General features: G+C 40.8%; 1 protein-coding gene across 1 annotated transcript in view; it reads right to left on the reverse strand.

Annotated features, from left to right (window-relative positions):
• Window positions 1-537: 537 nt before the first annotated feature.
• nxph1 (neurexophilin 1) overlaps window positions 538-27026 on the reverse strand; it is a 42947-nt gene continuing 16458 nt past the window's right edge. Inside the window, exon 2 of the mRNA XM_066675202.1 lies at window positions 538-2544. Coding sequence (XP_066531299.1) covers window positions 1780-2544 — 765 coding nt within the window. The 3' untranslated portion in view covers window positions 538-1779. The remainder of the gene's footprint in view (window positions 2545-27026) is intronic.

The following is a 27026-nucleotide window of genomic DNA, read 5'->3' on the forward strand; positions in this document are numbered from 1 at the left end:
CCTGTTTACTTGGCACTGTTTTCTGCACTTATGCCACTTTTAGGGCACTTAATATGTTTGCTTGTTGCCTTACAGCTGTGTCTCATTGTTTATTTCCAGGTCTGCCACAATATAATAAAATAGAAACCCTGAGCCTAACCTTAAGCTTAACATTAACTCGGATCATGAACCTAACCCTTAGTTTAAGCTCCAAAAGTTTGGAGGCAGCATTTATTATTTATTAATTTATTATTTTCTGCTCCTGCAGTTACATTACTGGCTCAAATTTGGAAGACCAATACATTTGCATGAATGTGAACACAGGCCTAAAAATGAAAACATTTCTGTAACACCAGAATTTAATGTATTTCTAGTAACTCAAAAAACTCAAGAAAATCAACTGATAAAACTTTCAGTATTTTATTCATATGTACATCTCCACCCCCAGTTTTTTGCCCTGAAAGTAACTGTGATCATACAGATGGTAAGTACTTATAATATATATATATATATATATATATATATATATATATATATATATATATATAATTTTTTGACAACTTTTACAGCCTCTGTACAAGAGCATAGGTTTCATGGGATTCACATCTACATCAGCAACATCATTTTCTTTGTCAGAGAAACCAAGAACAAGCATATATGGGATGGGGGAGGAGGGGCTTAGAGTGATGAGGGTTGTGGGGTAAAGCGCAGGGAGGAAGATCAACAGACAGTGGATGAGGGCATATACAGAAGCAGCTCCATCGGGGTCGACTATGTACAATACAAACCATTCATACAAATTAAGCTCTAAGATATAGAATTGGATACATTACGGTGTAGTATAATGGCAATGAGCAAGCCCTCCAACCACTGCTGGATCATATTAACACTACAGGAGACAGTGTGGCCTGGCTCATCCGGGATTAGTACAGTACCAGGGCATAGCTGAGGATCAACTGGGGTCTCTCAGGTTCTCAAATGTTCTTTTGTTTTCTTTCCTTAAAGGTAGAAAGCCTCTAGTCGAGGCTTATTTATCTCCCATAGAAGCCACAGAGTCACATCTATGTCCACAAATGTGTCACCGTATTTCTGGGGGTTATCCTTAGGGTCTTCGGCAGGTTTGTTTGTCTGTGTGTGTGGCTCCAGAAAGGATTCTGCAAAGACTGGGTGTAGTACATAAGGGGGTCTCGTGGACCTTTGACAGAGCAGCTGACGAGGGGAAATTTCTTTCGGATTCCAAACTACAAACGTCCCTACAACGCCACGTCTGCGGGGAACTGCCGGCCTTTCACTTTCACGTGTATTCAGTCGGGTTAAAAAACGAAAAGGACTAATTAAATCATCTATGTGGAATGTGTTTAAGAAATAAACACTTGTACAAATCAAAACACAGCAAAATGAAAAGATGATATTCCATAAATTTGGAAATAATAATAATAATAATAATAATAATAATAATAATAATAATAGCAAGAAGAAGGATGAAGAAGAAAGATAACTGGCAGTTGCCAGGATCTACTAACCCCTACAACTGTGAACAGATACAGTAATCTATGCCATAAAACCATCTAAAACAGCAATACATATAAAGAAACTAATCTAAAAATAATAACCAGACACCTTTAACTGAAATGCTATTCTTGTGTATGAAAAATTAAAGTATTTCATCAGATCTCGGGTCACTTTAGGTAGGCATGTTTGGGTCAGTATAAGAAACACATATCTGTTGTGCCTGGGGAGAGAGCCCCATCATTGCCTCTGTTGTCCTTCGCAAGAGGGGAGGGGCATCGATGGCAGGCCTCAGCCGGAGGGGAAGTAGGGGGTGTCGCTGTGGTAATTATAGTCCGGGCAGACTTTCTGCACCAGCTTGTAGTCGGTGCTGTAGAAGGAGATGTAGATGCAGATGACTTTGAAGGGCTTTGAGCAGAGCCAGGAGACATGGCTCTGCGTCTGCTCCTGGAAGCATGTCTTGGATGGGTCGAAGTTGCAGAGCGTGTTCTTTGAGCCCTTCTCCACTTTCTCATACTCGATGCGGCAGTTGAAGGACTTGGAGTCCTTGGCGTCGATGACGGACTGCTGCGCCGACAGATCGAACTCCACGATCTTGGTGGGCGGGACCAGGCTGACGGACACGTTCCCCTGGCCGGTGGAATTGTGGCGGAAGTAGACGCTGAAGGTACCATTGCCATGGTCCACGATCTTGCCGGTGATGAGGAGGTTGAGCTTGACCGTCTTGATGTTGGAGTGGAAGTCTCCCCAGCCGAACATCTTTTTGAACTTTCCCGTCTTGACCATGGGCCGCCTCTTGGCCCTGGGCCTGGAGTCCTGCAGGTCAGTGGTATTCCTCAGCCAGTCCCAAAGGTCCTGCTCCGAATAGGGCTCCGGTGTGTCATAGCGCAGGTCCAGAGCTGTGGCGTTCTCCTTCCCGTGCAGAGTCTGTGACAGGAGCCGACTGATGGACAAGTCCTTGTTGCTTTCTGTCCATATGTGCTTTAACGTTGATTTGGGGCTTCCTGACTTTAGTAACTCGGATTTCCCCGGGATGGAACCATGAACACTTGAAACCTAGGGAGACAATGGAGGAGATACACAGTCAGAAAATAATGGAAAAGGCGTAAGTTATAATTCCTGTCAAACAATGCAGTTGTTATAATATTTCGCAATTAAATTAGTAACAATTTAAAAAAAATAAATGATCAAAATTAATGTCACTTGAGAAATGTAAAATCATGGAATTCCCACAGAGCAGGAGCATGTTTTCTCTTCATATGAACAGTATAGTGTTAGAACTTTTATGATGCTAACTGTGTTAGAACTTTTATGATGAGCTAATAAAAAAATGACAATAAATGTCTTGGACCACTGCAATTATACGACCAGATGTCTTTTATACATAGAATGATATCACAAGAGCTGGAGTTATCACTGCATTTAGGAATCTTTTACTCAGGGTGCAAGGGAACAAGCAATAATTCAGGCTTGGTGTATGGTGTAATCGGCAGAGCCCTTATCCACACTCCCCTTAAACCTTCTGATGGTGGATAATGCTCTGCTCGTGTAAATCCCCTTACACCAAGACCAAAGCACCCATAAACACAAACACAAAAAACACCCACCCATGAAACACACAACTACAACATAAACCCCCTTAAATAATCCCCAAAACAGCCCCAAACTAATGAAAGTGTGGGCACAAAGCATGCTGGGAACTCCCTCCATGAGCTGCCCAGCCCCTCCCACACTCTGCACTGCTACAATATTCTGCAGGTGGAGGAAATTGACAAGATTGTTTTAGCTGAGGGTTTTCAGGCAACTTTTCAAAAATAACTCACAATTAGCTGTTTACACCAAAAGAACTTTGGTCCTTGGACTGGTTCTGTTTCAGATTTTTGGAACCTTGGTGTTCTCCAGCAAACCGGCCCCCAGCGTTTCGACCAATTTAGATGGAAAACAAGGACGTTACAGAGTTGTTCAGTTCCAGCGTCAACTGTGGCAGCATTCTGAGGCCCCAGAATCACACAAACTGAGCATGTTCTTGTTTTATTTCCCAGTATTTATTTACATAATGTGCTGTAAATAAATAACACATGGTGGGATAGCAATTTATTCTGAAGCTCGACACACCCACGAACAATGTCATGGTTCATGATGAAATACCTACTGTCCTTTGGTTCCAGCTGGGATTTAATTTTTTGGTAATGGAAATTAATGGGGGGAGCTTGGGAGGAATATGTTTTGATACCTCTGGCTTAAATTGATTTTAAAAGTATACACACTATCCCAGGTGTAAAGAGACCTGTTTTTAAATAGGAAAATGACATAAAAAGCCTAACATCTACACAATGTGGGGAAAAAAACTCCAATATAATATGGCACAAATGTGTCCTTTTATGAAAAACGCTGAATATATTACCATCGTGCATAGTATACCATCGTGGTGACATTATAATACCCCCCCCACACACACACATCCCAATCCCCCAGGTATTTTAGACTGAGATTGTAAAAGCAGCTGAGCGTTTAATTTAGCATTGTGCGCTATGAGAAATCCGAGCAGATATCCATCTTCAGTTCCACAGATATTGACTCCCACCTCTTTACTCGAGCATGTAGCATCCCATAAAAAAAGAAACAGACCCAATAGATTTGGAGGGTGAAAGAGATAATCGATCCTAGCTGCAAGCTCCAATCTGGAAGAGTATTAGCTGACAGCACCCATCTGGGAAATGGAGAAGAGCGTTGCAAATGAGAAAAGTGAACACAGCGATCAAAGTTCAAACAGCATTGTTCTATGCCTCTGCTCTAGCAGTACAGAGGTAGAGGAGGTGGTGGAGGTAGTGGCGCTAAAAGGATCTCCAGCAGCTTGGCCTGATAGTGGCGGCAGGCATTGAGTGAGTAAAGAGCAGACTATTAACCAGCGAGTGCTCCTTGAATTGATGATTGATGAACCCCTGAGGTTCTCTCCATTTAGTGCCAATGAGTGGAATTAGGTTCATACAGAGCACGGCGGAGCGCTGTGACATTGATTGCCTGATTTCTACTGTAAGACGTGACAGCAGATCCGTCTTGCCGTAGTTTTTGCATCTGGTGGGCTGCCCCCAGGATCGATAGTTAGAAAATAAGGTTTCGCTACCAATCAGGCTGACCCTTCGGATGGAATTGCCTCACACAGCGCGTGTCAGCATCAGGGCGATGGAGGCCACTTTTAAACACTGCCTTTGGTGGAGAGAGGGTGGGCCGGGGCAGCTCACCTGAGAAATCCACAGATGAAAAATAGAAGCAATCAATAACTGACCTTAAGATTGCTTAAGATTGCTTTGAATTGCAAATCAGGAGATATTCGTGCTCAAACAACCCACAAGTCCAGGGGCTGCTGGAATAAAGGCCTGCTTCAAGTGTTCAGCTCAACAACTCCAGCAATGCATTAAAGCTTTACACGCAGCCAATCAATCTCAGCGCTGGAACACAGATCATCCGAACGGTTCTTCTAACTTACCCTTTACATACTTCATTAAACTCGCTGCCCACAGCTCGTATTGATTAAGAGCTCTGGGGAATGAGTTGAATATTTTTTTTTTTCAGAAGAAAAGACTATTAAAAAAAAAAGAAAACCATAATGAAGATCAATTACTCTTCATCTCACCTGGGATAATGGGCCAGTCAGCCTTTGCCCTTTGTTGAAACAGTGTAATGATGTGTGTTTTATGGCCGGTGAGGACATGCTTGGGAAGCATGATTAAAGACTCCAGTCAATTATTTATGGCCAATAACTGGAGGGAAAATATACATTCACTGAGCGAGCAACTCTGAAAGAGCAATTTTGCATACAGTTCATTGCAGCCTGGTGAAGGGTGAGTGCACACGCACTGATGAATAGACCTTTACAAACGCAGGGTGCATGTGGACACCTGAGCTTGCTTTATTATAAATGTCAGAACAACAGCAAAGTCATTCTCCAAAGTCCAGTTCAGCTGTACTCTGACTGGGGCAGACATCTCTTTAACCTGTGTTTGTCTGTTTCAGTTACACTCTCTGTACAGTCCCTAAAGGTCTGGCCTGGGTACAAACTGGGGAAGTGTGAAACATGAAAGTGATAATAGGCAGTAATCACACACACACCCATTATTCATTGTAAAATAATGTACAAAATATGACTGGAGTGCTCTAGAGACCCTGTTGAGTTAACTCCTGGAATGTAATTTAGAATTAGAATCAGAATCAGAGTCACTTTACTGGCCACTGTGCTTGCACACAGATGAGTTTGTTCTCCGCATTTAACCCAGTCTGTGTAGTGAAACATTTACACACACACTAGTGAACACTAGGGGGCAGTGAGCACACATGCTCGGAGCAGTGGGTGGCCCTAGCCATGGCGCCTGGGGAGCAGTTGGGGGTTAGGTCCCTTGCTCAAGGGCACCTCAGTCATGACCTGCCGGTTCTGGGGATGGAACCGGCCTTTAGCTGCTGAAAGACATTATAATGCACTATCAGACAAATTGTCACTGTGGTGATACCCTCAAGGGTACATAATTGTACCTCATTCTATTAAAATTGTAGATTTTTAAGTTGATTTCATACGCCCCATTTCATCTCCAGGACTTGTATGAAGTTCTTTATTTTACATATTTCTGTAATTAAGGATTACAAATATTCATCTCCCCTTCTGGAGAAGAGAATGTAATCCACTGCTGTACTTTTAACTGACAGTTTACACTGACAGCGTATACCTTTAGTGACCAGTAATGTTTTATGGCAGTGTACGATAGAGAATAAGTTCAAAATGCATGCACATTTTAAATGACAATACCCACTGTCTGAAAAAACTACAATTTCCATCATGAATACGCTAGAGTGTAAAGCATGTTTGCACAGCAGTTCTGTGAATGTGACTCCCAGTGTGTCCATTGTCCTGCTGGAGTTGGGCTGAGAGCCAGTCTGTCTGCTGGAGCTTCATACAACCAGCTGCAGCGTGCACCTGAGGGGACAGTGCATCTGGTAAACATGGGTAAGGGATGGCCAGGGCCAAGCCCTGAACCCCCAGCAATGACAGACAAACAGACGCAAACAGCTGGACTCCCCCAGGCACTGGACTGCTCACGGTCAGCAGGAGCATCATGTGGACATGCCTTATGTGTCTTAACAGTTCTGATCACTTTGCCCAAATGATGTTGGATGTGTGGATGGCAGTAGCAAAAGTGTGGTGTAATATATGAAACTGTTATTAATGTGTGTATGTATGTATATATGTCATTGCTTTGCAACAAATCTAGCACCAACTCTATATCTGCTCTGTACTCTGTATTTAAGGGGTTAAGCCTGTAGCCAGAGGCTTTCCACCAGACGAAACTGATCTGGAGTTGGAAAATAAAGATTATCAGTATTATGCTGCCCGTTCTTCGCATTCATAATTGTCAGTCAGATGTTACAAGGCATTCCGTGTCTACTTCATTAAAAGTCTCCCAGAAAAGTCTAGCCCTGTGCAGTTCTCAGTCTCCCATGTATACTCCCTGATGCTTGTTTTTGATTGTAGCTGAATGCATCAGTGGTCTCGATACCACCGGGGAGTCCGCCGGTACACAAAATAAATAGAGGAGCGCTCGCTCTCACGCAGTCTGACATATTGATATGTCAAATAACTTTCAAGAGCCAGAGCCTCATCACTGCACTGTAAATATTACACATCTGGCCAGATAAGGTGAGGAAAACATCAGGAGACAGGTTCTGAAGGGGGTCCAACAGCATGACTTTCATGTGCACACACCAAGGCTCTGAATTCACCCTTCTTCTAATTAAACCAAGTACAATGCCATGTTCAATATCAAACACGTAAACAGCAGCATGAGCTGAACAGACGTCAAACATGGACTAATGAGCTGAATTACCTCATGAAAATATTATTTAGCATTGAGAGTGAGCGCTCTAGCTCAGGCAGTTGATGTAGAATTGATCAGATCTGACAATATCCATCTGGCTTAAAGCATAGTTTAGATCAGGGCTTTTGACTGGAGGAACAGACCGCTCTAAAAGCAGGCATTAGAAGATGCTTGTTTTGCGCTGAAGCAGAGCCAGATTCCAGTAGTAATTAAAGTTAGTGGATTAAATGGAATAATTACAGAAGCTAATTCGGAAAAAGCAATTATGCTATTGCCACACATTTGTGTTTCCATCTAAGTGTTAATTTGCACTAATCAAGGTATTAATATGCATCAATAAGTCAATTAGAGCCCTAGCTGGCATTTAAGCTGCGTCACGTGTTGGTTATTGACATTTCTGTCACCAGATTTATTTGTCTTTGAAAGCACAGAGTTCCCATGTGGAAATGTGGTGTCTTTCTCTTCTTTCTCATGGGGATTTGTTAAAGTAACAGATTTAGGGTTGACCTCTTCAATACAGATTCAGGCTGACCCTTTCATTCAGTGAGGAGGGCATTGTGTAAACCTGGAGGTCTTCCAGAAAAATTGCCAAACAATAATAAGAATTCACAAAAGACAGATGGAAAATGAGATCGTAGGAAACGTACTACGAAAGCAATCAAATGTAGTTGTGTCTGAATCTCATGAAGAGAGTTCAGGGTAGTAGCCTTGCACAACGTGGCCATGCTCACTATTGTATCTTCAGCAGAGCCAGTCCATGACATATCCAGGAGACTGAAGGCTAACTGAAGGCCGGGTAATAACAGGCATTGTGTCCGCAGTTTGCCCAACAAGAGTAGAGCGGGTATTATGTTTTGTGTAGTGGAGTATGTTGTGTAATATCAGGAGTTGAGACCCTGGGTAATCCATAATAATTCTCCTTATACACAGCAGGGACAGTGTAAGATGTTCTTAATATATTTAGAATAAATACATCTCTTTAATCAGAGCACAAACAACAACAAAAATTTAAAGGATCCTTCAGTGGAAGGTTAGTCTTCAGAACATGGATTCATATTCACTCACTGCACCTATGCTCCATCCACAAATGTTGTGCCGTTGCTGGGTTGGAGAGCTTGGTAATGAGCTTGTGGTATAGACTTGCAATCATTGTTTTTCCAGTGTAATGTTGTTACTGCATATTCCTATGTTATTTATTAACTAGTTGAAACTCGTACGTTGAAAGCAATAATGTTTTTGCCACCATGTAAATTATAATACTGTAAACTTCTACATGTGTATAAAATAAATATACAAACATATACAAAACTCAAAATGGTACTGGTATGTTTCTGTTTAACTAAAGGTACTAACCGTGTGTATATACATATCGATATATATATATATATACCCTTACAATTCCAACTGTGTGTTCCTTAACAACTGCAACCCTGAAATGGATAAGCGGAAAAGATAGTGTCCTGAAGTCAAGGGTAGGGAGGAGGGAGGGTCTCTAAAAGATACACAGTGTAGTTTCAGCAGTTCTGAGCCAAGGTTAGCAAAACAGAGGCTCTATTCTCCTTATTACACCTCAGTGAAGCATAACAATGGTTTTGAAGCTACATTTATAAGATATATATATTGTCTAGAATTGCTTTAATATGAATAGATGGATGTTCTCATAACAGAAAAATTCAAAAGATATAAACTACATACATTACCCAGAATTGAAACAGTGAGTATAAACTTCTAAAAAATGGAATATGTTTCCTAACTAAATGTACTAAGCCATACTCTTGAGTTTTTCACAGAGGGGGACTATTTTAGCTTATATCTAAACCTGCCCACTTCAGTTTCTCAGTAAGTAGAACAGGATTTTTGCAAATGTTCTGTAGATCTTATCCCACCCTAGCAATAATAATTAGTTATAGAGTTTAGTGGAGAACAAATCCTCTGGTGTAGCATAGTGGATAACACCAGCTCTATGAATGTGGCAGGCTTTGGAGTCCTTGGGAAAGACTCCTAATGCTACATTCACCTACATCCATCTGTAACATGAAAAAAGATAGATGAGGCCATCTTCTAAACATATAAATATACATATAAAAGGCCATGCATATTTCCAGCTCAGCCACCTCCCTCTTTCCTGAGCGTTCTGCAACGTTTGAACTTTGAGAAAAGTGTCTCCTTCCCAACAGGCTGATTCCTAAACTAGATCCCCATGCTGTGGCCAGTCTGCGAGAAATGAAAAGGAGAGGTGTAAATGAAGATGGATTCCAGCTATAATCCACTACTGCTAACAAAGCATTGAGCAGGCTCTTCCTTTGGCTTCCCTCCGGTGTGCGTTGGTTAGGGGAAGCACAGAAGCATGGAGCAGCAGCCCATTAGCGCCATGACGAGGCACTGGGCTCTGGGATAAGCTGCTGGGGCAGGGATGCATGAGACCCAGAGGAGGAGCTGGACAGCTGCTAAGCAGCACTGTAATATCACACTGTGTCCATGCACTAGAACTGCCTAATGGCCTTGTAAGAAGGCTGTTAGATGCACCATTAAAGCAGGCTCCTTTGTCTAAAAGCATGTGTGTGTGTGTGTGGATGTGTGTATGCAAGTGGATGTCTAAGAATGTGTGCATCTGCATACTAAAATGAACACAGGCTCTTTTGCCACAAAATTAATAGCCACACCAGTAAGAAAGCTTATTTAAAGTGTTTAAGTCCAGACTCTGGAACAGACAGCTCTTAACAGCATTTAAACATCTTAGAATCCGGTTTTAATCACTCCACTTCTCTGTTCTATTAATATTTTATGATTTGCTGTGGACTGAGAGCAATCATTGCATAAATTCAAAAAGATTGCAAAGCTTTGTAATTCATATTTATCTTCATAATAAGCAGAGGACACTAATCAGGGCAGGAATGCAGTCACACGAAATAAAATTGAATGCTGTCTCTATTGCTTTCAATAGTCTTAATTTGTTCTTGTGCACCCATTTGTTGTTGGTCAAAAATCTCTGATTAACTAAAGAGAAAAAAAGCCACCGCCGACTAATGGTTGAATGAAATGTAAAAAGTGTTTTATTCTAATTTCAGATCATTTCTGTCAGTCCATTCATCATTGAATTTTCACAGATTGAGGTGTTCCAGACCGTGCCACAGAATGGAAACTAACAAAAAGGAAGCTCAAATACTTTGTTCCTGCAGCAGTGATATATTACACATATATTATCCTCAGCACATTTACCATGTCACACATTTGCTGTTGCATCACAGGTGCAGCAGCAGTGTTGAGAAATAGCTAGCAATATGTAGCTGTTATAGGAAATTTAATCAAGTTATATTCAAAAGGCAAAACTAAGAAACAGGTCAAAATACCATAATATACAAAATACACAAGAAAAAAACCCCAGAAAGACTCAGCAAGAGAATGTATCAACAGAACAAAGCTAAGGTTAGAAATACTGTGAAGACCAGATGAAGTAACGCCAGTAATGCACAATACACAGAACACAACAATACTACGCAAAGAGCTGTTCTGAGAGAGCCGTTTAAATAGTCACAGACAGGTAAAAGCAATTTAGTACTTTAGATAAAATCGTCTCCTGCTCTGGTTTGTGAATGAGTTACAACTGACCATCAGGTGACACTTCAGTAGTCTTGAGAGTTATAGTCTGTAGTGAAAAGTACGGTAAAAAGAGAGACCCATGTGACAGTAGTGAAATTACTAGCTTAAATACTTTTGTTTTAGCAAACTTGTTGGTAGCAAATTTATTTTTAGAAACATTCATTGTTTTAAACTGTAAACAAGAGCAGAAACTTAACAGTGTATCACAGTGGACTGTTTAACTGACAGCTGGCAGCATCCAAAATATGTTCCTCTTATACTTCATAATCTTTAGTGGACAAAAGACACATTTCTTTTACACAAAAGCTTAATGAAAAAATGATTAGATATTACAAATAAAATGATCTCTACTACAGTTTACCTCAAAGTGTTTTACACTGCAAATTCACCAGTGCTAAATCAACACTATTAATAATTCAATACTAAGTAAATACTAATAGTGTTGATTTAACACTGGTAAATTTGCTGTGTAGACTTTTTTTTAATGGAATTCACTGGACTTTAATTATTAATTATTATGATTTAACCATAAAACAAACACATTGAATTTGTTTTGAAGTAGCTTTAATATTGTTTCTCAGTAGCTTTTAGTTTATTTATTTTTAGAGAGCAGCTTGGCTGTAGGCTTAGTTCCATTTAATCACAAGTGTCTAGATTATTACAATTTTCAGTTTTCATTTCTCATGAGTAGATATAATAATATTTGAATTGATACTGGAGTGATAATCTGTTCCAAACAAGACTCGCACATATCTTTAATCCAGTTTTAAGATGTTTACATGGCTGCTTAGTGACAAAACACTTGTAAATAATCAGCATAAATATGAACTAGAAATTACAATGTATTTTGAGTTTTATTATCTACAAGCCAGTTTGACTGCATTCATTACATTGTTGACATTGAAAGACTATCTATAGGATAGAGGAACATGGTAAGTAGAGGTGGTCCATCACTTTCTGCCTTGAAAATCATTGAGGACCACCACTGAGTTTGGTAGAAACGGTAGGCCATTTGGGGATTTTTTTGAAAGATATATATATGATACCGATGTAATAAACCATGATGTCACACAGTATGCGGGGCACGTACAGACAGGAGCCTGTATGCCATCATTGAACATCTTTTTTAACATTCATTCCTTTTCCCCTTCCCTCAGTCAAGCTCCTCAGCCAAGTGTTTTACATGTTGTCACCCGAGCTGAAACTAATTCATGTGGCAGCCTCTGTGCTCCTCCACAAAAGGCCTTTTTTTAAAATGCGCGACATGAAAATCCTGGCGAAATATCAGTGCGAGGTTTGAATTCATCCGAACGCTGCAGCAGTCGACAGTAATGCGGTGAAATGGTGATTTTCTTCCCGAGCAAAGTCAGTCGGTTCTCGCAAGAGATATTTACTGGGGAAATCTCGAGACTAATGTGTCCTGAGGCCCCATAAATCAAAGCAGGCTTTCCTTTGTCAGCATCACAGATGGCCCCGCCGCCCAATCACCCCAATTAAGAGGCGAGGAGGCAAACAAGAGGAGTGCGTACACAGCGAGAGAGAGAGGGAGAGGGAGTAACAGGGAGAGAGGGGGGAGAGAGAGAGAGAGGGAGAGGGCACCTGTTCTGCTGTCGTATCCGGGCCTCTTCTGATCAGTGACTCTGGGCCTTCCTCTGAGCCACTCCAGGCTTGAATTAATGACGCCAAACAAAGCCAGCGCGAGGATCCTCTCAGCTATTTGTGGGAGCCTTTCTCTCCACTCCTCTTCCTCTGAACTAATCTTCAATGTCACACTTAATGAGATTTTGGGATGGAATAATAAACTGAAGCTGTGCTGCTCTTCTGCAAATGAATTCTTTCTCTCCCCCTTTTTTTTTTTGATTCCTTCAGACCTGGATCCCCTCATGGATCATTACATGTCTGCAGTGGCTATATACTGAGACAGACAGCAGAAAGGCACCCCATTGAAAACAGGAAAACTTAAAGCTTGAATGACTCCCTTATGACAGTGTTTCCAGCAGCTCCCTGCCATTCATACATCCTTAACTCAACATATTTTAATTACCAAGTTTACAGTGTGAATCTGTTACTGCTGTGATGACAACTGACATAGCCACAGTGCACAAAGACACAGCTACACAAACGAGTTCATTAATGAAGTTGCAGGAAAAGTCTAAGGTAAATGGGACAAGTTCTAACCATTTTCCACAAGTGAACAGTCTGTGGCATGTCAAAACACCCGAGCAGTGCTCTCCCCCTGGTACAAACAGGCCTCTTCAAAAGGCTTCAGCGACCTGTTCCTTTAAATGAGAATGAGCCACGGCTCAGTGCAGCACGAGAGCCCAGGAGTGAAGAGTGAGGAGCATTTTCTTGTTCTCTTTCCTCTCGGTTCTCCATATTTAATTAGTACTCTTAATTTTCTGGCCTCGCTGTTTTTGTTGAACCCATTTAACTTTGTGTTTGCACTCTGACATTAAAGCAGTTCCAGTGCTGTGATTGGAGAGACTCAGATGAGCATGCGGGACAATAATAAAGGTTCACTGAACAGTGATTTTTTTGATAATATGTCCTCTTTAAAGATCTCATCAAAAGCCACCTCCAAGAATCATAAAGGCATTATTTTATAGGTTTTCCAAATTATTCGTTATTATTTTTATTCGTTGGTTGATGGAGTTACTGAAATAAAGGAATTCAGTCACATACTAAATTTGTCATGATTCCAGTTTTTACACTGGGACACCAATAGCAGGTGTAATTGTGTGAAAACAAAATACCAAAATTATGGTACAAATATATTGTTACAATCGCTAAGTTTAAAGCTCTTGGAAACAAAAACAAATACAAATATATATATATATATGTCGGTCATCAATCTTAAACTTGCTTACCCTGGTAAGAAAAATAGGTCGACAAGAAAAGGCCATTTGACTGCTATGCACAGTAACCAAACATAGACCACTGATTCTCTGTGGCTTTGTAGGTTTTTCAAATCATGCTGCAACAAAAACACACCCACAGGAAACAAACCTGAATGCACTGGAATACTGAATCTGCAGAATCTTTTTTTTTTTTTTTTTGAAGTGCTATGAATGTCATAAACATTGTTTAAACCAGTGGCTTCTTGTTGGTAGTAAAACTGCTTCCTATTAATCCCAGGGATATAGACAATATATCTATTAATAATGATATGATAATGTTTCATAGCTATATTTTTGGTGATTTTTAGTGGCTATTCTCTCACTAATATTTAAGCGAATTAAACTCTTAACCTGTGGATTGTGCTATGAAATGTCTGCCCATCAGATTATAGCTAGGACTCTATAATTCAGATAGAATTTAACATCTGCATAATATTAGCACGAAGAAGCTTTGCAGCCATGCAACCCTTTCACAAACACTCCCTGCAGAACTTGCCTGAAAGTATTGCTTAAGGCACTACAGCAGAAAGGCTTCACCCTGCTGATAATGTCAGTCTTGTCTGGTGGAATATTTGCGCTGAGTGTGTTTTCCGAAGTGCTGGAGAAGGTTCAGGAGTCAGGTGAAGAGGAGCGCTCTCCAGGGAGGCGCACATTATAATGCACAATCCTCGTTCCAAATCAAATTAAGCCTGTAATCCAATAAACTGCCATTTCTGCTGTGAGTGACCCCACAGGACCTCATTTCAAATCCATGACAAGCTTTAATCAATATGATTTAGTGGTTGAGGACACAAATAACTGAGGCAGGGAGAGGGGGAGCGCTGTAGCGGCACTGCGGCGGCCTGCCGTCTGCGGCTGAGCTTTTACACACCACTGCGGTTTGTTACAGTCCAGCATTGATTTGTGGATAAAATGGCACTGGAGAGGCGATGGTAGAGAGAGAGACAGAGAGAGAGAGAGAGAGAGAGAGAGAGAGAGAGAGAGAGAGAGAGAGAGAGAGAGAGAGAGAATCTACAGAATAGATAGAGACTGATATCATGATAACCCCCTCAAGGGGCATTTAACTGAATGCCAGTGATCAATATGCTGGTGTCCATTCGGACAGGCCATCGACAGGGCCACTTACAGTGTATAGGATCTGACAGTCCGACTCTAACCTACCTGGGGGGCGGGGGTGGATGTGTATGGAGTGGGAGTCTCCATACACATTTGATTTGGTTCCTCGTTTCTTTGCACGATGACTAAAACCAGCTGCAATCAAACCAGCCGCTGATACGCAGCTCCAGCGATAGTGGCCTGATGCTTTATTTGTTCATGTAAACACTGCCAAAACAATGCAATCATCAGTGTTTGAGCATGATTCGTATAATTTTTTCAGCTGAACCGCAGGATTAAACCTGAAATGAAGAGCAAATACCAGGCTGCCTTTTTCCCGGCCCAGCGTGATTCCCTTTGTATTTCAGCTGCGGGCCATTTAGGTTTGTGTACGTGTGGGAATGTGTGTGTGTGTGTGTGTGAAGCTGATAAGGAGAGAGAGAGAGAGAGAGTGTGTGTAACAACGTGCAAACTGCGTTCTCGAGTGCACGGAACATTTCTTTTACCCTTTAAAAGAAAATGGAACAAGAGGGAAAAACACGCTAATAGGAATTGGTAAAAGAAAAAAAAAGTACTCTACAAAAATAATTGCATAATCTACAAAAGCACTTGTAATGAAGGCTACGGCAAGTGGGCAGGAGTCACCGAGGGGGAGCCTCCTCCCAAAATGTAAAAAAAAGAGAGAGAGAGAGAGTGAGAGTGAGAATAAAAACCCTGAAACCTAATGAAATTTAAGCGGTGAAACCTGAGACAGTCAAGCTTATCACTTCCCTCCAATTACACTTGGCTAAATTGCTTTCCATTCAAGCCATGTGGCGCAGTCTGTGCTGCTTTCAGGCTCACGTTCAGCACAATGAAGCCCAGCTCTGCTACCTGACCACCTCTCGCTCTGAGGCTCAGGCTCCTGAAGGCCTGAGAGATTTAATACATCGCAGCCTATCGGATAGACAGGCCGCTTCTCCTCAATAAGAGCTAAAGCCGGCCCCATATTCATAAAGAAGCCGGGTATAAGCGAGGCCCTAGACGGACCCCGAAGCCAGTAAACTAATGCAATTTCCTGCTGAAAGGCTGTTGAGTCCAGCTGAGCCAGACAGACCCTGGTGAGTTTACTGCAGAGATAAACCGGCCCATATTTGTGCTCTTCAAAGTGGGGGTACTAAATCCATCCAAATTCCCAAGGTCTAGCAGTAGCCACCAATTCTGCTTACAGCTTGTCCTGACCAAAATGTCCACTGCAAGACACAGCACCTCCTAAACACACTTTTCAGAATATGTATTAAACCAGAACAAAAAAATTATATACTGCTTTATATATATATATAGTTTAAGCATTGCATATCATTATATTAATAGGTTGTTTGCCGCAATAAAAGCCTCTGCTGCTGTTCCAGCAAAACTAGAGTATTATACTAGACATTGGAACATTCCTTTGAGCATTTGATCCCATTGGATCATCATGGGATGCCATGGGAACTTCATTTGATCCCATTGGAACATCACTGAGGTTCTGTACGAATGCTGGATGATGAGTTCTGGATCACAAACACCACTCCAGCTCACCCCAAACATGTTGGATGGAGCTTGTTCACAAAGAAGAATGCAATTCCAGTGTTCTACACCCCTCTAGTCCTAACTCGGCATTGCCCACTAAATTCCATGCTTTTCTATGGAGACAGCAGTTGTGCAGCTGAATGTCTCCACTGTAGCTGTATTTTTTGGACTAATAGTTTATTATCATCAGCCACTTTATTTATTTATTTAGTGTGGGTCTGAAAGGACATGGGGTATGGCAATAAAAACACTGCAGTGAAGAAAACGAGGAATGTGCAAATCCATCAATCATTCATGCTCAAGGACTCACAATGGTGTGGCATGGTATTCAAACCTAATCCTGAGTGGACAGTGGTGTTAGCCACTGTGCTATCACTTCCTTACCCTTTGATCCTCGTGGATGTGTGTAAGACGTTTATGTTGATAGTCTTCAGCTAATAAGGCTCCATAGTTTTTACTCCAAATATAGCCCAGCTCAAAACACTCATCTTAGAAAGGAATGCCCGCTGACTAGTAGGGGTCAAAGCATTAGAACGAAGCCTGTGGGGACATCGAGGGGGTCATTGTCATTGTCTTGCGTGTCTCAGAGTGGTGGGGTTTTGCGGTATATTTGAGTATTGAATCAATACACAGAGATACAGCAGCTGTTGTTCTGGATGGCGCTCCACTGCTCTGACTTTCTTTATTACAGTGACATCATTATAACCTTGTTTCCCTTTTCATTTCAGTCGCCAGTGCCAGCCACTGACTGAACCTCGAATACATGAAAGAGGCAGGAGTGTATGCTTGGGAAAGACCTTGTGTCGACACAAGATACAGGAGCCCTGTGTGCAGTTATGCAAATAAAACAGTGCTTTAATTTGGGACAAAGGGACGTGGGAAAGGATTCATCCACCAGGTCTTTCCCTTATTGTCCAGACACAAAGAGTTCATCCTGAAAGGACTGTTTAAACTTCTGCCTTTATTATTCTGGCATCTCTCTCTCTCATCTGCACTGACCCGCTCTTCATCCAGGCAGACCACCTGGCTCCTTTCATTTTCAAAGTCTCAGTTTAGTAGAAATGGATTATATACGTGAACATGTTCATTTTGACAGGAAAAATAAGGCCCACACAAGGGAAAAATAATAAATAAATAATGGTGTACATTTTAATGCGCCCTACTAGTCAAAGGTTTGGGCACCCATGGGGTGTTGCCACAGTGGGTAAGCTGATCTTCCTGGATTGGGAGCAACACTAGGAGCACCCAGACCAGCCCAACACCCAACACTGGGAACAGAACAACACACCGAGCTCCACACAGACAGTGACCAATGGTGAGGACCATATCCCAAACCTCCAGGACTCAGAGCTGTGCAGCAGTGACATCCCACACTGAATCTCATCCACTTTTCAAGTTTCCCGAATCAGACGGTGAATAGTTTAAATGAAATTCAGCGTGGTCAGACCTGACCATGGGCCGTTCTGTCTCTATAGAAACAATAGAACTGGGTGGGGTTCCTACATTGTGAACTAAGAGGCAAATATGTATAAAACCCATTCACAGTAAAATAGAGTTGAATTAACCTAACTTTTTCAGAGTATTGAACAGCAGTGCGGAATAATCCTGCCACACCTGGACGCCTCTTTAATGTAAGAAGAGAGAAGACGAGGTGTGTGAAAGCCTGTAATTCACTGCTGCTGCTTCACTGAGTCCTGACAAGGGGCTGCGTAGGATTCCCATCATGCATCTGGGTGCTTGACTGTGCTGGCTGAAGACGTTCAGATCTGCTTATGTTCTTCTGAGTGAGATACACACACACACAGCATCTGTTGTGTGTTGTGTGTGTGTATGTGTGTGTACGAGAGAGAGAGAGAGAGAGAGAGAGAGAGAGAGAGAGCTCACAAAGCAGAGAAAGAAACAAAGATAGAATTAGAGAGAGAGAGAGAGAGAGAGAGAGAGAGAGAGAGAGAGAGAGAGAGAGAGAGAGCAGAATGAAATAGGGAAAAGAGCAGAAAAGATTCATTGAGTCTGGCTTGCGTTTGCGGCGGCGCGGGAGAGCGGCAGCATTACAGATGAAAGTGGATTTTGTATGCTAGATTTAACCTTAAATGGTTTCGCCACGCGCCGCTATCAACTCTCACTATTGTGCAGAGAGGGTCACCTCCCAGTCTCCATTCTCCTGATGGGAAATACCATTCTCCATGCAGATACACACTCGCACACCACACCACTTAGTGAAACTTAGCAGGTAACCCCTATTCTTCCCCCACACTGCACCCAACAATAGGGATTTCTCCTTCTCAGCTGCTCCTTTCCTGCCACTTTACTTCACTTTCACTTCGGGAAGGAGTACAGTGTCTGTCAAATACAGAAAGGAATAATAAGATCTTCTTGAAAGACTAAATTAAAACTTTCACTTCTACCAAGAGCCGACTCAGGGGAGTCTGTGCCCTAAGAGTCAACAGGCAGAAATAAAAGCCAATGCAGCTATTTGTATTTAATCAGTAATAAAAGTATCTACACTGCTTTTAATTGTATTTCATTCATTCATTCATTCATTATCTGTAACCCTTATCCAGTTCAGGGTCATGGTGTGTCCAGAGCCTACCTGGAATCATTGGGCGCAAGGCGGGAATACACCCTGGAGGGGGCGCCAGTCCTTCACAGGGTGACACACACACATTCACTCACACCTACGGACACTTTTGAGTCGCCAACGTGTGTTTTTGGCTAAATCCAGCACCTTAGACCACTCAGCCACACTACCGTATTATTAATATTTCGTATAAAATATACATTCCAATAAGTGAAAAATATCAGACATATACTGCCGTTTTGGAGCTGTTACTACATCAAATATAATGGATAAGTATGTATTATTAAGTTGACTGTAGTCATAAATATTCAACACATAAACAGTATTGGGAGAGCATTTTGAAACATCACACAAAATTCTTTACAATATTTACAATAATGGCAGAATAAATAAAGAGTATGTCTCGGGGCACTATTGCAAAGAATGCATGTCTTTCACCACACCCAGGGCATAATATTGTAAAAAAAAAAAAAAGACTTAGGAAATGCAGGGTAGGACAAGGGGCATGGACATAAACCACTGCTGAATGCATGTGACCTTTGAGCCTTCAGACTGCACTGCAGAAGAAACTGTCATGGACTCAAGAGGCCTCATTCTTCACATACGACAACACTGTAGCTTCAAAGACAGAGTGTGTGATTTTTTTTTTGGCTGCTTGCCATTCAGATCTATCTCTTATAGAAAATATACGGCAAATCATGTATATGTGCATCACACAGTCGCAACCCCAGATTCTAAGCAGTTTGCATCTTCTGTTAAGAAGGAATGGACAAAAAATTGCAACAAATGATTACACAGTGTAATTAAAAGTGATTTAAAACAGTGGTAAGACAACCCTGTCCCAACTTTTTGACGTGAGATGCAGTCATGTTTGTCAGTATACATTAAATTAATATTGTATCTTAACTATTTTCGCTTAGGTCTTTTCAAGAAAGTTTATTTTTATTGCATTTAAGAAATAAAATCTAATTTGTTGAAAATAACGGGGTGTAAATCCTTGTTGCTCCAGAGGGGTAACTGTAATCTGAATTGTCAGCTCAGTGTAAACAGTGGTGTCATTGTTAAAAATGATGCCAAAGTGAAAAATGATCAAACACGAAGCCCTGAAACGTCTGTTTTCAGTGAGATCTGTTGAAGGATAGAAGCAGCTCCAGATATTTTGACTACAATGAAGTTTTACATGTGAATCAGGCGTGAAATTGCTCTAAACTCAGAGGCTGGGGCGAGTCGGGTGTGGACTGTTCTGTGCAGTCCGACTTAACTGAGACCATATCGTGTCTCTCAAATTGTCGACATGTTATTGCGATGGCGCTGGCGTCTAAAATCTTCCTTATCTGTGTTTTGCGGTGGAGCTGTGGTGATGCGGCTGCTCCATCTCCTAACGCGCTCTCAGGGTCTTACTTAAAAGGGAGTGGGTATATTTGTGTCAAGTGGAGATTATAAAACTAATTTCAAAAACCCTCCTTCTGGGTTCTCCGGCGCTCTGATTACTGAGTATTACTTGGTGAGACACACACTGTCCCATTGGTCTAATGCACTTTCACAGACTAATAGCACATCAAAGCAAGCCCTGGAGAAGCAGAGGCAGCCGCACACTTTCTCTCTCTCTCTCTCTCTCTCTCTCTCTACACACACACACACACACACACATGTCCTCCACCATCTTTAACTGAGTGGGACACATCAGGTCTGGCCTTCAGGAGGAGTGATGCTGCTACAGCTAGTAATTAAAGCATGTTTTATTATTAAAATAATTAAAAAGGAGGTATAAATTAAAATAAATATATATATATATATATATATATATATGTGTGTGTGTGTGTGTGTGTTTATATGTTTTAATTATTTGTTAATAATATGTCTTGATTGAAATAATATCTACAATTTTGTGATTAATTTATGAGTAAGTGAATATATTGAATATAAATATTTTTAAGCAAAAAATGTTAAGGAAAGCAAACACACTCGCATTGTTGCACACCCTCACTCCGATTCTCACACACTCATTCACACTCACACACACACACACACAGACCACTGCCTCTCAGGACCCATTCCTATCTTAAGAAGAGAATAAGTGAAGCATTTGTGCTGACTCTAAAAAACATCCAGCCATAAACCCATTCAATTAATACTGCGGCTGTTTGGCAGTGGTTTTACTGCCCGAGCCTTTCTCTGAACACTCGCTCTACTCAACAGTTTACACACTTCCCCTGACTGCAGGTCTGTGAATGTAGGAGGAGAGAGAGAGGCAGAGAGAGAGAGAGATTTCATCAACAGTGTCTCCTTAAATCAAACAGCCGGTTCACATGACATTTCATCAAACAAATAATTTTTAAATCATTTCAACAGCAGCTTTCTTTAAAATGTAAATGCCTCCATTCTAAAGCGCGCTGTATTTTTACGGGAGCTGTCAGTAATCGTTCGGAGCCCAGTCGGAGGCAGAGGACTGTGGGAAAATGCTGCTTTAGGAGAGAAATTGAAAACTGTCAAGTTAAATGATCAAATGCGAGAATTTGCATGTGAGGTGTGGACGGTCCGGTTCAGAGAAAACAGCCGCGACACTAAACATCAAAACACATCCTGCTGCCTTCACCGCACCGTTCTGACAGGTCACAGACACTGCAGAGCCACATCAGTGCTCCACAGGGGAAGAACATGATGAGGAACGTGACCACAGGCATTATATTACCCCAGTTATCACAGGATCCCATTCATTTTGACAGCAATTTCACTAATATATGTTCGCTAATTTACTACAGAGATATACATTTAAACAAGGTTCCAGTGCAGAACAGACGTTTTCTCATTATTTTCACAGGCACTTGTTCTTTTCATTGTACACATAATAATAGATTTTATTTATTTATTCTTCTGTCCATTTGCATAGAAACAAATATATTGTAGCCTGATCAACACAAGGCAAATATACACAATAAATATGATTGGTTACATTTTTCATGTTTACAGTTTAAAATACTTAAAGTATATATAAATACATAATATATGTACAACCTACAAAATATGTGAATTCTGTTTATATACAAAATTAGAATTTTCATTCGGAAAAAAATATAATACCTATATAAATATAATGCATACAGGCACACACACACACACACACACACACACACACACACTCTAGGAGTGTTCGGCCGGCGCTCAGTCCCAGTGGAGGCGTTGGGGCTGGTGGTTAGCTGTGTGGAGCTGAGAGGCTGCTGCTATGGGGCAGACTAATGTTTTAAGTAATAGCTTTTGAGAGGCGACAGATTGGCAGAGCTCTGGCTGCAGTGGGAGAACAGAGCGCATCTATCACAATGCCCCAGTCCTCCCACCCCTCACTACTCCCATCATCCTCCATCCATCTGATAAATACTCCACCATACCAACACACACACACACTGCAAAGCACTGCCTCCCTAATTAAAACAGGCACTTCAGGGGGCTCTCTGAGGGAAGGCCAGGAGAACCGCATTCCTCCAACCTTGTCTCAGTGAATCCGGGGGAAAGGAACACTCCAATACCATATAGATGTCCATCTGAGGGTTCTTTCATTAGGAACACAATGGCATCGTTGCCTTTAAATGCTTTTTTAATGACCTCAAAACAAAAGCGCTGTGGTCCTGTGAGACCATTAAATGACCATTTAGAGGGTCTTAACTTAGCCCTCAGTGTTTTTTTTTCTATATGTGCTTGTGCTTTTGGGGATCCACAACTTTAAAATCGTTTACAAGCAGGGAACAAACTTCAGTCCTTTCTTTATTATTCTGAATAGACGAGGTGCTGTTGTTTGTTTACTTTAGAACCAGATACTAAATGATGAGAATCAAGTGCTCGACAAATAGTAACTGGTGGTCACTACATAGAATCTGGTGCCTACCAAATAATATCCGGTGCCCAGTTAATAGAGTTTAGAGCTCATTCTATATTATTTGGTGGATATCTAAAAGTATGGCACACACCAATAGCCAAATATGAACTAGTGCTCACCCAAAAAAATCTGCTTGACCATTATTTTCATGAGTAAATAAACCAACAAACACACATTGTCCTTCCATACTTTTGTAAAGACTCATTTGTGACAAAAGGAAAATGCTGGTGATTTGGCTCATTGCCCCCAAAGCACTGTCGAGGGGGCTAACTAACAGTGGAATGCAGACAGCCCGTGTTCAGCCAGTGTCTTAAGTATTACCAGTGCTATACATTAGATATCATTAGGTGCTGGGATGGCAAAAAATTAGATTAAATTAAATTAAATTAATTAAATAATAATAGTAATTAAAAAGAAAAAAAAAAACATGGGGACATGAGGATGGTATGGGAATTACAATCTCTTAAGAAAAGGGTCTGTATCCTACAGAGGTTTATAACATTAGCATCTTTAATACAGATAGGTTTGTATTTATTAGATGACACTTACTTTAACTAGTATCAATTGCTGAATCCACTTTCAAAGATTTGAAACCCATGGAAAACAAATTGTATTACACTACACCAAGAGCAGATCATAAACACACACACATATATATATATATATATATATATATACTGCGACCCTGAAATGGATAAGTGGAAAAGAAGATGAGATGAGATTAAATGATATATATATATATAGTTTTTACATATATTTTTGGATGTAAGAAACACAGTTTTCCAAGACCAATTCACACAATGTGTAATAAATTTAATTACAATGTGTACAATGAGCCCTGTGAAGGACTGGCGCCCCCTCCAGGGTGTATTCCCACCCTGCGCCCAATGATTCCAGATAAGCTCTGGACCCACCGCGACCCTGAACTGGATAAGTGCTAACAGATAATGGATGAATGAATGTGTACAATGAAATTTGTGAAATTCACATGAATTCTGGTTACATGAGGAATCAGAATAAAACTATCCCTAACACTAACCTCTAACCTAATTCTAAATGTAACCCTAGCCCTAAACTTATGTTATGTAAATAATGTTTTGAGTTTATGTAATGCTATCGCTAACATACTAGCACTGTTTCTGTACCTCTTCTTTGGGTTAATAACAGAGAGTTTAAGTGAATTTAGTAAAACAGCATCAACAGTGGACTATTTTAAGATCCATCCATCCATCCATTATCTGTAACCGCTTATCCAATTTAGGGTCGCGGGGGGTCCAGAGCCTACCTGGAATCATCGGGCGCAAGGCGGGAATACACCCTGGAGGGGACGCCAGTCCTTCACAGGGCACTATTTTAAGATGTAACTGTAAATTAACATCAGTTAAAACTTACAAATGTTAAGAATATCTTCAATAACCTTTTTATTAAAATATGCCCTAATTATAGAATATGCTATTACTCTATAAGCATATCTCTCTCTCTCTCTCTCTCTCTCTCTCTGTCTGAATATTAGTTCTGTTTGTACACTCTGGTCAGTGTTTGTATCAGTTCATGATCAGCTGTTGAAACCCTTCATAGACAAATATATTCACTCTGAGTGACCACCCGCTACAGTCAGCGTGAGCTTTGATCAAACTACATGAGAAGCTTTAATGCTCAGATGAAACCCGTCTGCCTCTGCAGGAGTTTCACACTGAGTCAATGCAGTCACGTAGCTGGAGAGCACGGAATAAATGGTGCTTTGACTTTATCTTATTCAGTTGTGTACATCAGTTGGACATGAATGAGTTATAGTACATCAACACAGCTGCCGTGGTCTTTCAGAGGCACACATTTAAATCAAGTGAATCAGGTAAAAGCACAGCTTCTTCTCCAGTGAAGTGAGGAGCTGTGGTTATGAGGAGAGTAATCTCACACTGAAGCTGTAGAGACTGCATTAAGAATCTTCTCACAAAGTGAAGTGCGTGTATTTCCAGTTCAGTTCACACGTTGGGTGATCATTGCAAATGTTTGCTGCAGCCTCTTTAAGCTTTTATGTAAACTACTAATTCACAGATGTTTATATTTTATCTAGAACCCTATTTTACAACAGCAATTATTGACATTTAATGCCTGAGTAAACTACAGGGTGGGCCATTTATATGGATACACCTTAATAAAATGGGAATGGTTGGTGATATTAACTTCCTGTTTGTGGCACATTAGTATACGGGAGGGGGGAAACTTTTCAAGATGGGTGGTGACCATGGTGGCCATTTTTAAGTCGGCCATTTTGGATCCAACTTTTGTTTGAGTATATTAACACATTTTATAAGTGTTCAGAAACTTGTAAATAACTCATGAACGAATAAAGTTACATTACAACCAACCACACCATTGTTTTTCTTGTGAAATTCCCAATAAGTTTGATGTGTTACATGACCCTCTTCCCATTGAAAAAACAAAAGTTGGATCCAAAATGGCTGACTTCAAAATGGCTGCCCTGATGTGCCACAAACAGGAAGTTAATATCACCAACCATTCCCATTTTATTATGGTGTATCCATATAAATGGCCCACCCTGTAGAAATACATTGGACCTGGATCTTAAATATTAATAAAACATTAGAGTCTCTATGAGCTGTATTTAAGTGACGTGGAAACAAAGTAATTATATTAGTAGTTATATTGATGTTAACTGAACTAATATCTAAATTAACTAGTTAAATGACAGGAACAAAAAGTTTAAAACAAACAATACTAACATTTATTTTTGTCATTACATTGTGTAATAGTATTATTACCATATTCAGACCCATGTTTAACTCTTAATTCAGAATGTCAATTAATAACTCTATTACACTATAATAACATCACTTAAAAATAATGTATTACTAAAAAAACTAAAAACAGTAGCTGTATATCTTCAACATAGACCCTACAATGAATATTGCCTGCAATCCCTCCACCACTTTCAGTTAATAAGGATTGAGATGGTGTAGAGGTGGGAACGCACTAGCATTTATTCACAGTGAAGCACCTTCAGTCAGAGCAGACAGTAAAACCCCCAGTGGAGCACCTACTAACCTGCAGTAAATGGGAGGACATCAGTAGAGCCCTGAAATTATAGCTATTATATATTTATAAAGCTTGTTTTTTTTGGTGCCACACATATTTAAGCTCACACACATATTGTCAATGAAGCCTGGGCTGACGGGGAGAGAGAGGGAGAAAGGATATAAAAGGTGAGAGACAGGGCTCATCACTGGATTGTTCTGAATTCTTATTGGATATCCCCCTCCACCACTTTAGCTCTTCAGTCAGGAGAGTGAATCTTATCTGGACCCTGAGTGGCAGCTGTCAGAGGAAGTGTGTGGGAGTTAAATCCTCCGTTTCCTCTCTCCTCTTCTCAGTGTCTCCTTTTTCACAGAGCGTCCTAGTGTCAAACTTGAGCCGAAAGTTTTAAGAACCAATAAAAGTTCTGAGAAACAAAAACCTGGACTTGAAAAGAAATGAAAAAACAAATAAAAAACAAACAACAGCACAGTCATTTCTGTTTCATTCTGTATTTTCCTTTCAGAAATAATCAGTTTTGATTTTTTACATAATCCCGCTGTCTCTCACTTGAACCTTGGTCCTGATTTGAGGTGCAGGGGGGGATCTAGTCAGTCACTGGATATAGAAGTGATTGACACACTGAGGTGTTATGACCTGCATCTCCAGCAGCTCAAACTGTGAATTATCAAGAAAACAGAACTCATAACGCGATGTCTGCTAACAAAAACAGGAAAAGCAGGTGTAAATATCTCATGTGCTCACACAGAGAGGGGTGTTGATTTTATTCCGTGGGCTTATCACATTGCTTTTTAGTTCTGTGGCCATTTACTGACTAGATCCCTCCCTCAAGTCAAACAAAGCCAAAGTGAGAGACGTCTTGAACGGAGAGAGAGAGAGTGGAGTAAATGACAAAAAGCCCAAATTGATTGTTTATGAAAGTCAAATACAAAAGGAGGGGGAATGTGGAGGTACTCTGTGTTCATGATCAGTTTTAACTCTTCACAATCACGACGCTCTTCTCTACACTTAATCATTTCTTGGTTATA

The sequence above is a fragment of the Hoplias malabaricus genome, chromosome 6 (assembly GCF_029633855.1).
Source record: "Hoplias malabaricus isolate fHopMal1 chromosome 6, fHopMal1.hap1, whole genome shotgun sequence".
Taxonomy (NCBI): domain Eukaryota; kingdom Metazoa; phylum Chordata; class Actinopteri; order Characiformes; family Erythrinidae; genus Hoplias; species Hoplias malabaricus.